This window comes from Doryrhamphus excisus, chromosome 6 (assembly GCF_030265055.1).
Source record: "Doryrhamphus excisus isolate RoL2022-K1 chromosome 6, RoL_Dexc_1.0, whole genome shotgun sequence".
NCBI classification, from domain to species: Eukaryota; Metazoa; Chordata; class Actinopteri; order Syngnathiformes; family Syngnathidae; genus Doryrhamphus; species Doryrhamphus excisus.
The window spans coordinates 41,719-54,787 of NC_080471.1; the positions used below are offsets into that span (position 1 = coordinate 41,719).

At 43.1% G+C, this 13,069-nt stretch overlaps 1 protein-coding gene across 1 annotated transcript in view; it reads right to left on the bottom strand.

Annotated features, from left to right (window-relative positions):
* Positions 1 to 4,458: 4,458 nt before the first annotated feature.
* Positions 4,459 to 13,069, bottom strand: part of LOC131130885 (zinc finger protein 423-like) — a 103,389-nt gene continuing 94,778 nt past the window's right edge. The window contains exon 19 of the mRNA XM_058074985.1: positions 4,459 to 8,769. Coding sequence (XP_057930968.1) covers positions 8,720 to 8,769 — 50 coding nt within the window. The 3' untranslated portion in view covers positions 4,459 to 8,719. The remainder of the gene's footprint in view (positions 8,770 to 13,069) is intronic.

Below are 13,069 nucleotides of genomic sequence, written 5' to 3' on the forward strand. Positions count from 1 at the left end.
CATTACCATTACCATTACCATTACCGTTACCATAAATGAAATAAAATACATATACAAGGCGGTAAGAAGACGCATTCAAAGACGTTGAAATGATCTGTAGTATCCTGTATTGGACACCGGGTGTCAGTAATGCCATGTAATGCTCGGTGAGACACACAAGCACCAGACTTGATCGCCGGAAAAACATTTTTTTTTTTTATTGCAGGTTGGAATTATCTCACAACGGGCACATGATAATAATCATAACGCATCTATGTTAGATGCGTTATGATTGCGTTACTTTTCACTCCGCATGGAGACCGGCAGAACTGAGCCGACATGCCATGGCTGAGATCGAGTAAAAAATAAAGTTTATCATCTCATTCTGTGTGGAAGTGGTATGTTTTGGTTTCTTTGTCCTTGTGAACACTTTCCACCATTGCTTGTCAGTTAAACATAAAACATTTTTTTAAATCGCCTACGCACACAAAAACAGAAATCAACACCCATAGGTAATAATGTCGCTGGTCTGTTTTACCAGTCCGCACACGCACACAAATTATGCAAATTAGCCGATTATGTCAGCTAGATCCGCCCCTCCCTGAGGGAGATGCAGTCTAATATAAGAAGCCAGCAGCTAATAGCCATAAGAACACAAAGACTCCAAATGTCAAATGTCCTAAAAAGGCGTTGGTATCCGTGCGCGTACTTCATCAGGTAACGTCACCTGCATAAAAGCAACGGAAACACAACGGAAGTAAAAAAAGAAAGAAAGAAAAGAGAAACAGCAAATAGCAACTTGGAAGAGCAGAAGAGAAAGTAAGAGATTTTGTTCTTTGGTTGGCTTTGTCACCTCGCTCACCCCAGGGCCCAAGAGCAAAGCACCTTGGGAAATTACTGAAACCAGAATGCATTGATTTATCCTGGATGATGTGTGATGGTGTGTGTGTGTTGCACAAAACCTGAACGGCAATAAAAGGAACAGCCTGGCCGACATCTGCTTCCAGACAACAGATAAGAGCATCAATGTATACCGTGTTTTTTTTTTGTTTTTTTTTCCTTTTTTCCATCGGCTCCATCCTGCAATCTCCTGCATGCTGCTGTGTAATTAAGAACCAAAGAAGACCCCCTTCAACTGCTCCCAGCATGGCGTTGCATTCCACTTCCTGCTGTGCCGGTGCCGCTCTTTTCTTCTTCCTCTCTTTACAAGAACTACAGTATTTTATGTAGCTTGCCTTGAGCCTCATTCCGAATGGGACCGTTCCGGATCAACAGTTTGTTTGCATCTAATGCTTCCCTTGCACTGATGCTAGATCCGTATCTTTTAACGTTGCTCTGTGATTGGCTGCCGTCAGTCCAGGGTGTCCCTCGCCTCTCGCCCCAAAGTCAGCTGGGGTAGGCTCAAGCGGGGTTTGCTCCATTTCTGTCAGTCTAGCACCATCCAGCCATCACTCTGACGCTTCAACCACGGCGAGCTAGCAAGGTGACCCCGGCCGGCGTCGGCGTGAGTGTGAGTGTGCATGTCTCGTTGTGGGTCTGCAGTTATTGCATGTGTGTGTGTGTGTGTGTACGTGCGCACAGTCCCTGTAATTAACACCAGCCATTTAATGAAGTCCAGCTGCTCAGCAAGAGGACGGAGTGCCAGCCAAAATCTGCCACAAATCACTCTCCTCCTACGTCTGCGCCATCCATCAAGCCCCTCCTCCTTCCTGCATGGAGATGCCGCTCTTCTTTCATTGGCTTATTTATGTGTTATTTATTATTTTATTATTATTTTGAATCATTGTTTCTTGGCTTGGTCGTTTCTAAGTTACGGAACAAGCACAAAACTTTACGGGAAGGTGGCACATACAATATTATTGTCATACTTGGAGCACAGAAAGCATTTTTGAATGCTATTAGAGCACTGTAGACATGAAATAACACCCCTATAGTCTTTATAGTGTTATCTAATAAAGTAGACATGATACGCAATGATAAGACATAAGTTCATTGTGTGGAAATATGGGCTAATAACTATAAAAGCAATCTTCACTGGCTAAATGTACTGCAAAAAAGGCCAGTAAGGATAATTCATAATGCCGCCTACAGAGAACATACTAACTCCTTATTTCTAAAATCACAAATACTTCAACTTGCTGATATAGTTCATCTTCAAACAGCTAAAATAATGCTAAAGGCTAAAAATAATCAATTAGCTAAAAATGTCATCCAATACTTCTCTACAAGAGAGGAGAAATATGATCTCAGGGAAGAAGTACATTTGAAACACTTCTATGCTAGGACTACGTTATGCTAGCCATAGCATTTCAGTATGTGGAATCAAACTATGGAATGGATTGAGTAAGGAAATCAAACAATGCACAACGATGAGCCAATTCAAGAAACAATACAAGCAGTTGATGTTTGCTAAATACAAGGATGAAGAGTCTTGAACCAGAGACAAACACTCGGACTTTGTTTACCACATTGCGCACCGCTTACGGGCAAGGCCAGGGGATCTCTGAGGTGACCCAATGCTTTAACAATACTGTATCTACTGTAGCTATGGACCGAGTTGATGTTTCTATTAGGACATTAGGAATAGGTTTGAAACTGATTGGGGAAGAAGGACAAAATAAGAAACCAAAAACCTACCACTTCCACACAGAAAGGGAGGGTAACTTTTTTTTCCCACTATTCCATGTCCAATTGCAAGGATTAATGGCTGCAAGTTAAGGTAATAGGGCGGCACGGCGGTCTTGTGGTTAGTGCGCAGACCTCACAGCTAGGAGACCAGGGTTTGGTCCCCGCCCTCGGCCATCTCTGTGTGGAGTTTGCATGTTCTCCCCGTGCATGCGTGGGTTTTCTCCGGGTACTCCGGTTTCCTCCCACATTCCAAAAACATGCTAGGTTAATTAGCCACTCCAAATTGTCCATAGGTATGAATGTGAGTGTGAATGGTTGTTTGTCTATATGTGCCCTGGGATTGGCTGGCCACCAGTCCAGGGTGTACCCCGCCTCTCGCCCGAAGACAGCTGGGATAGGCTCCAGCACCCCTCGTGAGGAAAAAGCGGTAGAAAGTGAATGAATGAATGAAGTTAAGGTAATATAATGTAAGGAAATGACAACAGTGTAACATTACTGCCACCTAGTGACTGGATTACTATTTTATTTCAATATTTTTTACTAATAATAGGCATGGTCAATGACATCATCATGATCATATTCATTGATTTTTTTTTTTTAAAAGCCAGGATTGATGGAGGGAGCGATGTTCCAACCACGATGTTGTGAGAGAAGAGGTGTTTCCTACCATAGGAAGCACGTCTGAGGGTTTCCCTATGCAATAGTATGGAGGTAGATCCTCTAACACACACACACACACACACACACACTTGCTCGCCACCAACTGTGACAGATGCGCCTGTCACATGAGAAAATGAATTCAAAATAGTTAGCGAATTAAGCAGCGAGCTAATTGTCGCTTGGCCTCTGTTTATGAAGCGCAGAAAGGCAAAACGCCGTGTTTGTCATGTGACAATTAGCAAGCTGAGGAGGCGAACGCCGTCTGTGTGTGTGTGTGTGTGTGTGTTTGTGTGTGTGTGCACTTGTTGTTCGCAGCTGGTGCAGCCACACCTGGGCAGGTTGAGTAAACAGCAAGGATGCACGGGAGCAAGGCAGGTACAGTAGGCTACACAGGAAGTACAGTAAAGATATCACTCACGCCAGGAACAATGCTTCGACACGCAAGGAAAACGATGCTATTTGTGCAAATATCCTCTCAGGTGGAACACGCCCCCCCCCCCCCCCCCAGCCCCCACCCCCCCTCGCCAATCCTTCACACATGACACACGGCTGTGCATTCGGTTGACTGTAGCGCTTGTGTCTCCTGTCTCTTTGTCGGTGTGTCCTATTAGGTTTCCAAACAGCTTGTAATGACTGGTAATAAACAGAAGAAGGAAGAAGTAAATCAAGCGAGAAGATGACAAAATGAGCTCTCGGGGGGGCAAGGGGGGGGTGGGCTCCGTGGTCCCACTATTGAAAAACACAATAGCGCACACAGAACAAGTGCAAGATTATAATTCAGCATCGCTGTTAATACATTTACATTAGAAAATGTACTCAATAATTAACACAGCGATACACATTCCATCATCCCATTCCATCCCAATGAGGCCCATCTCCTTTTCCAGGCTTCCCAGTGTCCCAGTCTCCTTCACGGAGCCCTCTGTGATCCTTTCCTTGCAGTCCCTCGCCCCTTCATCACCGCTCCCTCCCTCCCTTTGGTGTCACGGCTCGGTGGCTCCAGGTGGCGAGGGAAGAAGGGAAGAAGGGAGGAAGGGACGTTGGGAAGGAAGGATGGATGATGGAGGGAGGGATGAAAGACACGATGGGGGGGGGGGGGGTCTCATCTGTTCCTGAGTTCATACCATCACAGTGCAGACCAGCACACAACATCCCTGAGAAAAAAAAAAAAAAAAAAAAAAAAGCCTTGGCCTTTTCCATCCCCACTTGCCTGATCTATGACCTGGCTGTACGTGGCATCGAACCAGCAACCACTTCAGCATTCAAATCAGCGTTTCCGTATTTAAACATGAAATATCCTCTGATTTCAGCCTCTTAAATGGGATTATTTTTTATGATATGTTGCGGACCAAACTGCTAACTGTTTGGTTGGTATTGGTATTGGCATGGATGTCTAAGACTAAGACTAAGACTAAGACTAAGACTAAGACTGGGTTAGGGTTATTAGGGTTAGGTTATTGATGGATGCATGCATGGATTTATGATATAGGCTGGAAAAAGAAGATCTTGGCCTCTTCTTGAATGGTGGTCCAAGACTAAGACTAAGACTAAGACTAAGACTAAGACTAAGACTAAGACTAAGACTAAGACTAAGACTGGGTTAGGGTTATTAGGGTTAGGTTATTGATGGATGCATGCATGGATTTATGATATAGGCTGGAAAAAGAAGATCTTGGCCTCTTCTTGAATGGTGGTCCAAGACTAAGACTAAGACTAAGACTAAGACTAAGACTAAGACTAAGACTGGGTTAGGGTTATTAGGGTTAGGTTATTGATGGATGCATGCATGGATTTATGATATAGGCTGGAAAAAGAAGATCTTGGCCTCTTCTTGAATGGTGGTCCAAGACTAAGACTAAGAATAAGACTAAGACTAAGACTAAGACTGGGTTAGGGTTATTAGGGTTAGGTTATTGATGGATGCGTGCAAAGGATTTATGATATAGGCTGGAAAAAGAAGAGCTTGGCCTCTTCTTGAATGGCGGTCTAAGACTAAGACTAGGACTAGGACTAGAACTAAGACTAAGACTAAGACTAAGACTAAGACTAAGACTGGGTTAGGGTTATCAGGGTTAGGTTATTGATGGATGCATGCATGGATTTATGATATAGGCTGGAAAAAAAAGATCTTGGCCTCTTCTTGAATGGTGGTCCAAGACTAAGACTAAGACAAAGACTGGGTTAGGGTTAGGGTTAGGGTTATTAGGGTTAGGTCATTGATGGATGTATGCATGGATTTATGATATAGGCTGGAAAAAGAAGAGCTTGGCCTCTTCTTGAATGGTGGTCTAAGACTAAGACTAAGACTGGGTTAGGGTTATTAGGGTTAGGTTATTGATGGATGCATGCATGGATTTATGATATAGGCTGGAAAAAGAAGATCTTGGCCTCTTCTTGAATGGCGGTCTAAGACTAAGACTAAGACTAAGACTAAGACTAAGACTAAGACTGGGTTAGGGTTATCAGGGTTAAGTTATTGATGGATGCATGCATGGATTTATGATATAGGCTGGAAAAAAAAGATCTTGGCCTCTTCTTGAATGGCGGTCCAAGACTAAGACTAAGACTAAGACTGGGTTAGGGTTATTAGGGTTAGGTTATTCATGGATGCATGCATGGATTTATGATATAGGCTGGAAAAAGAAGATCTTGGCCTCTTCTTGAATGGCGGTCTAAGACTAAGACTAAGACTAAGACTAAGACTAAGACTAAGACTAAGACTAAGACTAAGACTAAGACTGGGTTAGGGTTATTAGGGTTAGGTTATTGATGGATGCATGCATGGATTTATGATATAGGCTGGAAAAAGAAGAGCTTGGCCTCTTCTTGAATGGCGGTCTAAGACTAAGACTAAGACTAAGACTAAGACTAAGACTAAGACTGGGTTAGGGTTATTAGGGTTAGGTTATTGATGGATGCATGCATGGATTTATGATATAGGCTGGAAAAAGAAGAGCTTGGCCTCTTCTTGAATGGCGGTCTAAGACTAAGACTAAGACTGGGGTGTATTTTTTGGCACCAAAAAAAAAAAAAACCCACCAACACACTTAGCGAGTTAATTCTGCGTGTTTCCGGTTGGGCCCATCATGTACAAACCTCATGTAAACATGAACTCCCATGCCTTCCTCTTTTGCGTGCGTTCTAAAGGTATAAAACCAGAGATTGAGAGCGAGGGCAATTGGGGGTCAGCGTGTGTTAAAAAAGCTTTTAAAGCCCATCTTTACAGAAACAACAACTGATTTAAACGGACCCCACAGAGACGACAAGTCATTTCCTGTGGAGCCCCAAACTCCCTCGGACTGGACGCTTATGCCTATGATGGGATTATTCATGTTCCTTAAGTACCTTTTTCCCCCTCCCAGCTTCATAAGACTTTGGTAAGCTTTGACACGCTGGCTGGCGAGGGCAACATCGGAAATCTCCCCCATGCTTGTTGTGATATCACTTTCTACTAAGACGGGTGAGCCAAAGTGTTTTCTTAAGTACTGAGCATTAGTGAAGTCACACACCAAGAGGAAAAAAAAAAGGCCAGATTAGTCTGGGGCTTATTAGTTCAGGTGCAGCAGGGCAGAAGAAAACAGCGTTGTTGCTATCCAGTGGCAAAGACACACACACACACACACCACATTAGCCACCTCCTTTCACTCTAAAAGCTTCTTATTCGCCTCATTAAGTCTTCAGCGACACAAAGTAAGCAGGCCAGACGTTGCCTATCAGGACACGGAAGAATACGGTGTGGCGTGTGTTCATGCACGGATGTAAAAGGAAGAAGGAAGGTGATGTACTGGGACCAACAAGTACCAGTCTCAGTCTTAGAGACGCCCTAAAATAGACAGCCGACGAGTGCAGAGAATAACCGGCGTCCTCAAAACAAGATGAGGGTGCTGTGGGTGGGGGGTCAAAGGTGGCATCCCGTTGAAAGTAGTCACCTTGAGTTTTCCAACATTCCGTTTTGTTTGTTTTTTTGTCCACAATCTCGGGTTAATATTGCATGTAATGATCGAGTCTGTGGCTGTACGGTGGTCGAGTGGTTAACACTGTTGTATGTGGAGCATTTAAGTTATAATTATGCTTGGGCATCGAGCATCGATGGGAACCCGGACTAACATTTCCCAGATTTTGATGCAGAGTTTCACTGATCGGAGTGGTTAGTGCGCAGGTCCACAGCTAGGAGACCAGGGTTCAATTCCACCCTCGGCCATCTCTGTGTGGAGTTTGCATGTTCTCCCTGTGCATGCGTGGGTTTTCTCCGGGTACTCCGGTTTCCTCCCACATTCCAAAAACATGCTAGGTTAATTAGCCACTCCAAATTGTCCATAGTTATGAATGTGAGTGTGAATGGTTGTTTGCCTATATGTGCCCTGTGATTGGCTGGCCACCTCGCCCCTCGTTCGAAGACAGCTGGGATAGACTCCAGCACCCCCCGCCACCCTAGAATGAATCTAGTCTGTTTGCTCTACTGGATCATTCCGTGGAAGTATGCTACGTGTTGGTGACTCGCTTGCGAGTACCAGCAATAGGATGAAGACGTTATATTCCTCATAAAAAAAAATATGAAGATGGCGTCTGGAAAAAAAATGGAATTTTTTTTCTTAAATAGAATTTTTTTTTTTATAAAAATAAAAAAGATGGCGTCTGCCTGCCAGAAGTTGTTTCTTCACCAAGACTCTTCAATAAATGCAAACATGATTATTATCATGATTACTATTTTGCATTGTTTAGTGATAATTAAGTGATAATTATTCTTGATATAACATATGTTTTGTTTGTCTCGAAGGGCTTTACTTGATTTCTTGTGAATAAAAATTGCTTTCCTTGTAGTCGGACTTAATAAAAATAGAAAACCGCCTGCTTGTTTGAATTGAGGGCTTACCCAAACCAAGGTCGTGTGTTTTCAGGTTAAGGTCAAAGGTGTCATCTCGCTAAAAGCATCAGTTCATTAAAGCACACGAGCAGGCCGTGGTTCGAGAACGCCGGCGGGCTATGCGAATGAAAACAGGCAGGTAACGCAGATCGGGAAGACGCATGGTTAGCCGTGTCTCTTCACTGGCTTGGATCCAGGTGAGTGGACACGCCGTACTTGTGTGTCTGTGCCAGGGTGCGGGTGGGTGGGCGTATGGAGTGGGAGGGACAATGAAGCATGCAGCTGGGATCGGGGGAGTGAACGGTGGAGGATTCGTTGTGCCAAAATGTGGCCATAAGGCGTCTGTGCAGCATCGCCCGTCCGTCCGTCTCCACGTGTCGATGCTTTAAATGACACATTGTCTCTCGTGGAGGACGTACGCTCTCCCTGCAACGCCTGGCGTTCAAGCTCCGTCCCACATCATGCGGTGTGGTTGGTGCACCATTCTATAATCTGTGCATAACAAGTCACCAAATATGGGGGGTTCAATGTCTGTTAATGGGATGCGGATGGGCGGGCAGTGAGACAGCGGAATGCTTGCTGCCTTGCTCAGAGGGTGAGACAGAAAGGGGACAAACCTTGCCGACAGGTGGGCTCTTCTACAGGCCGTCCCGGTGGCAGGTGGGGTTGGGGAGAGCGGAGGAGAGAATGGGCACGGTTAGTCATACGCATTGGGAGTGTTCTGTGCGTCGGGGGGGAAAGGGAGGGGGGGGGGGGGTTAGTTGGAAGGCCTGGTCATCCACCTACATGACGGGAACATGTACACACAAATAACAACAACCTAAACCGTATGACAACTCCATGTCGACATTTGGGAAGCTCCCTCCCGGGTTCCCTGATTGGTGCCAGCAGAGGGGTGGCAAGGCATGTTGCTAATGCTAATGGTTTGATTTCATTTGAACATGCATCAGATTCCAATTGAGTGCATCCCATAATCACTTCCCAGTTCCACATGTCCAAAAGGAGTAGAAAGAAGCAAAGCTTATTAAATCCTACCCCTCCATCTGGTACTTTTACAATCACTAACTGTTACATTTGTTCACTTCCTGCTTTCCTAATATAGTTTACGTTTTTTGTTTTTGTTTTTTTTTTGATGAAATATATCAGCAAGTTGAAGTATTTGTGATTTTAGAAATAAGGAGTTAGTATGTTCTCTGTAAATTAAATTAAATTAAATTAAATTAAATTAAATTAAATTAAATTAAATTAAATTAAATTAAATTAAATTAAATTAAATTAAATTAAATTAAATTAAATTAAATCTCTGTAGGCGGCATTATGAATTATCCTTACTGGCCTTTTTTGCAGTACATTTAGCGAGTGAAGATTGCTTTTATAGTTATTATCCCATATTTCCACACAATAAGTAAGATATGGTAGAACCAGAGAGCAATAAAGAGTGTGGAGTGATTTCTGATTGAGAACAAATTTTGCTTTTATTCAATATTGAAATATTTCTGGCCACCTTATGTTGTATATTTGTAATATGAGGTTTCATATGAGCTCATATTTTCATCTATTTTGATCCCCAGAAATGTATTTCCCTTTCAATGTCTACACCGTCTATTTGTATTTGCTGGTGTCCTTTCTGCTGTTAGCAAACAGCATGATTTTAGTTTTATTTAAGTTCAAGGACAATCTGTGTGGTCACAGAGTGCGCGTTTGGAGGCGATACGATTACATGTTCAAGTTGTTTCTCAGAGAGAAAGCGAGAGAGGAGGAGCCCATATTAAGTCTTCCCGTGTTTGAGAGGTCAGGCCTCCTGCTGTGAAATTTAGACCGAGGTGATTAGTGAGACATTAATGACTGGATACGGTGTGTGTGTGTGTGTGTGTGTGTGTGTGTGTGTGTGTGTGTGTGTGTGTGTGTGTGTGTCGACAGAAAACAAGCACTACAGAACCTATGTACTGTATGTACTGTATCTCCAACTCCCAAACACGTCTCTAGTCCTCCTCGGAACGACACTTCCTCATTGTCATTAGACGTGGTCTAATGACAATGAGATGCGAGATGCATTCAGGGACGCTCCAAAAACACAGCAAGGCATTTATTATGGGTGTATTTGTGCTCTAAATAAAGAGAAAAACAGAATAAAACAACTATTATCTCATCTCTTACTGGGGAAGTATAATTTGCTGCGTTTAAGTACGCTCGGAAATCCCAGATATTATGTCTACACTGAAAAATGTGGATTTAACTGAAATTCCTATTTGGTTAAAAAGGTGATTTAAATGTTCTGCTACTATTGAAGAGACGAGTGTTTTGGCTTGATTTAATTTGGAGTTATAATAGTAATGAGTAATACATAGAAATACATCTAATTGTGTCCTGTCAATCATTTATGTTCATAAAATACAAATGCTGAAATTGGCGATTAACCATGATAAATGAATTCATCAGAAAACACTGTGATTAATTGGATTTGAAACAATTAACATTTGACACTACATTGTGTCTCCAAGCTGGAGTGCACCAAGGAAAAGGAAAGCAGTCTTCATGGAAATGGAAATAGACATCTTATGATCTCGAACACGTGACTGTTGAGGATAAAGATGATTCCATCGTTATGAATACTAGAAGGGGTCATGGATTCGGTGTGCTGTTGCAAGACTAGCCTAGGATGAAGGCAACATGGCCGACGATTTCTTCTTATTTTATTACAATTTCATTTGATTCTTGTACTGGACTGATTTTTTTATTTCCTTCCTGTGTCCTTCGTGCAGTGTGAGCGACGTAGGAGGTTTAAGTTCTCGGAAGGCAACTGTCCTAACCTTGATGTTGCTGACAGGTGGACATGCAGTTATCCTAACAAAATAAAAGCCTCATTGGGGACCAGGACCAAGCAACACTTTCAATTAGAAAAAAAAACAAAAAACTTTGAAATCACCTTGAGAAAATACGTTCTATTCACGCCCACTTATTTGCCAGCCCCCCAGACCCCCCCTCCCTCCAAGAGCTGCCATACAAGTCACACTTGTTGCTGTAAACATTCCCCTCAAGACAAGGCAGGCTGGCCCTTTCTTCCTCGATTGGCCCGAACGCCGTCTCTCGTTCCGGTTATCTGACAGCGTAATTAACAAGGCCGTGGGGGGCATCGTGTATTACCCATCGTGCAATGTGACAGTCGCACTTACAGGACTCGATCGTCTCTCCACGAGCAAGTCAGAACTCTGCTGCACGGTGGCCAAGTGGTTTCGAATGTGGAGCATTTAAGTTGTAATTACGGTTGGGCATCGAGCATCGATGGGAACCCGGACTAACATTTCACAAATTTTGATTTTTGAGTTTTGCTGATCGGGCTGCACGGCGGACGAGTGGTTAACGGGCAGGCCGCACAGCTAGGAGACCCGAGTTCAATCCCACCCTTGGCCGTCTCTGTTCTCCCCGTGCATGCGTGGGTTTTCTGCGGGTATTCCGGTTTCCTCCCACATTCCAATAACATGCTAGGTTAAACTCCAAATTGTCCTTAGGTATGAATGTGAGTGTGAATGGTTGTTTGAATGAATGAATCTAGTCCGTTTGCTCTACTGGATCATTCCGTGGAAGTACGCTACGTGTTGGTGACTCGCTTGAGAGTACCATCAATGGGATGAAGACGTTATATTCCTGGTAAAAAAAAAAAAAAAAGTATGAAGATGGCATCTGAAAAAAAATAAATAAATAAATAAATAAATTGAAAAAAAATTAAAAATAAAATAAAAAATAAATTAAAAAAATTAAAAAAGAAAATGGTGTCTGCCTGTCGGAAGTTGTTTCTTCACCAAGACTCTTCAATAAATGTAAACATGATTATTATCATGATTACTATTTTGCATTGTTTCTCCATTTAAAGTGATAATTATTCCCGATACAACATACGTTTTGTTCGTCTAGAAGGGCTTTACTTGATTTCTTGTGTGAAAAAATTGCTTTGCTTGTGGTCGGACCTACTTTTACTTTTAAAATAGACGGTTCTTCTTAATTGTACGGTTCTTTGAATTACATGCACTGCACTTATATAAATGTCAGTGACAGCGAGAAAGGAGAAGGGAACCAAAAAGAAGAGCGTCAGCGAGGAAAAAGTCAAAGATGGAAAATAATATCAACATCTTTTGATCTTCTGTGGAATGTAATAATAGGAAGTGGGCACGCTTTCAAAAATAATCTGCCTCAATTTCATAATTACTCTGTGCAAGGCTTTCACACAATTAGCATGTTAATTAACCCAAAACTACAACGCCTGTGTGTGTGTGTGTGTGTGTGTAGGGATGGGATTTTACTGAAAGTGGATCAAATACAAAGGAAGTAGCAGGAAAGTTCATGATGGCTGCCCTGAATGGGAAGATGCCGTAAAAATGGGGAAACTTTGCTCAGTCACAAAATGACAAGACATTTGATATCCAATGTTCCCTCGCGCCGTCACGCTTCGCTTTTTGTGGATTTTTAAAATAATGCTGTGACAAGTCAAGCCGTTAGAGTTTTAGTCTTCTGCGTCCCGATTGGCTGTAGCCCATCTTCCTGTTGTGGTCCTGCTAGCTACTAGCTACTGTTACGGTGGACAACTTGCGCAACAGTAGCCGACCGTGCGACTACGAGTGCCGCATGGACACAACCCCTCTCGCCGCCAAAACCCGCAACGCCGACGAAATTCTCCCAAATGGCAAAAGAAGCCAGACGGACCCCCGGACCGAAGGAAGGCAGAAGCGATGCGACGCAGGGAGAATTATTACACGACGACACATGCAACACACTTCAACAAGGACACAAAAACACCACAGCCGAATAGCGAGTCCATGTATACGTGGCTAGCGTGCATGAAGCATCAGGGTTCCCTTACCACAGCAGATGTTTTTAATGTAAAAGATATCCGTCTTTAATACACGGACGGCTTTCAGTAACGCACTCTAAAACAACACTAAA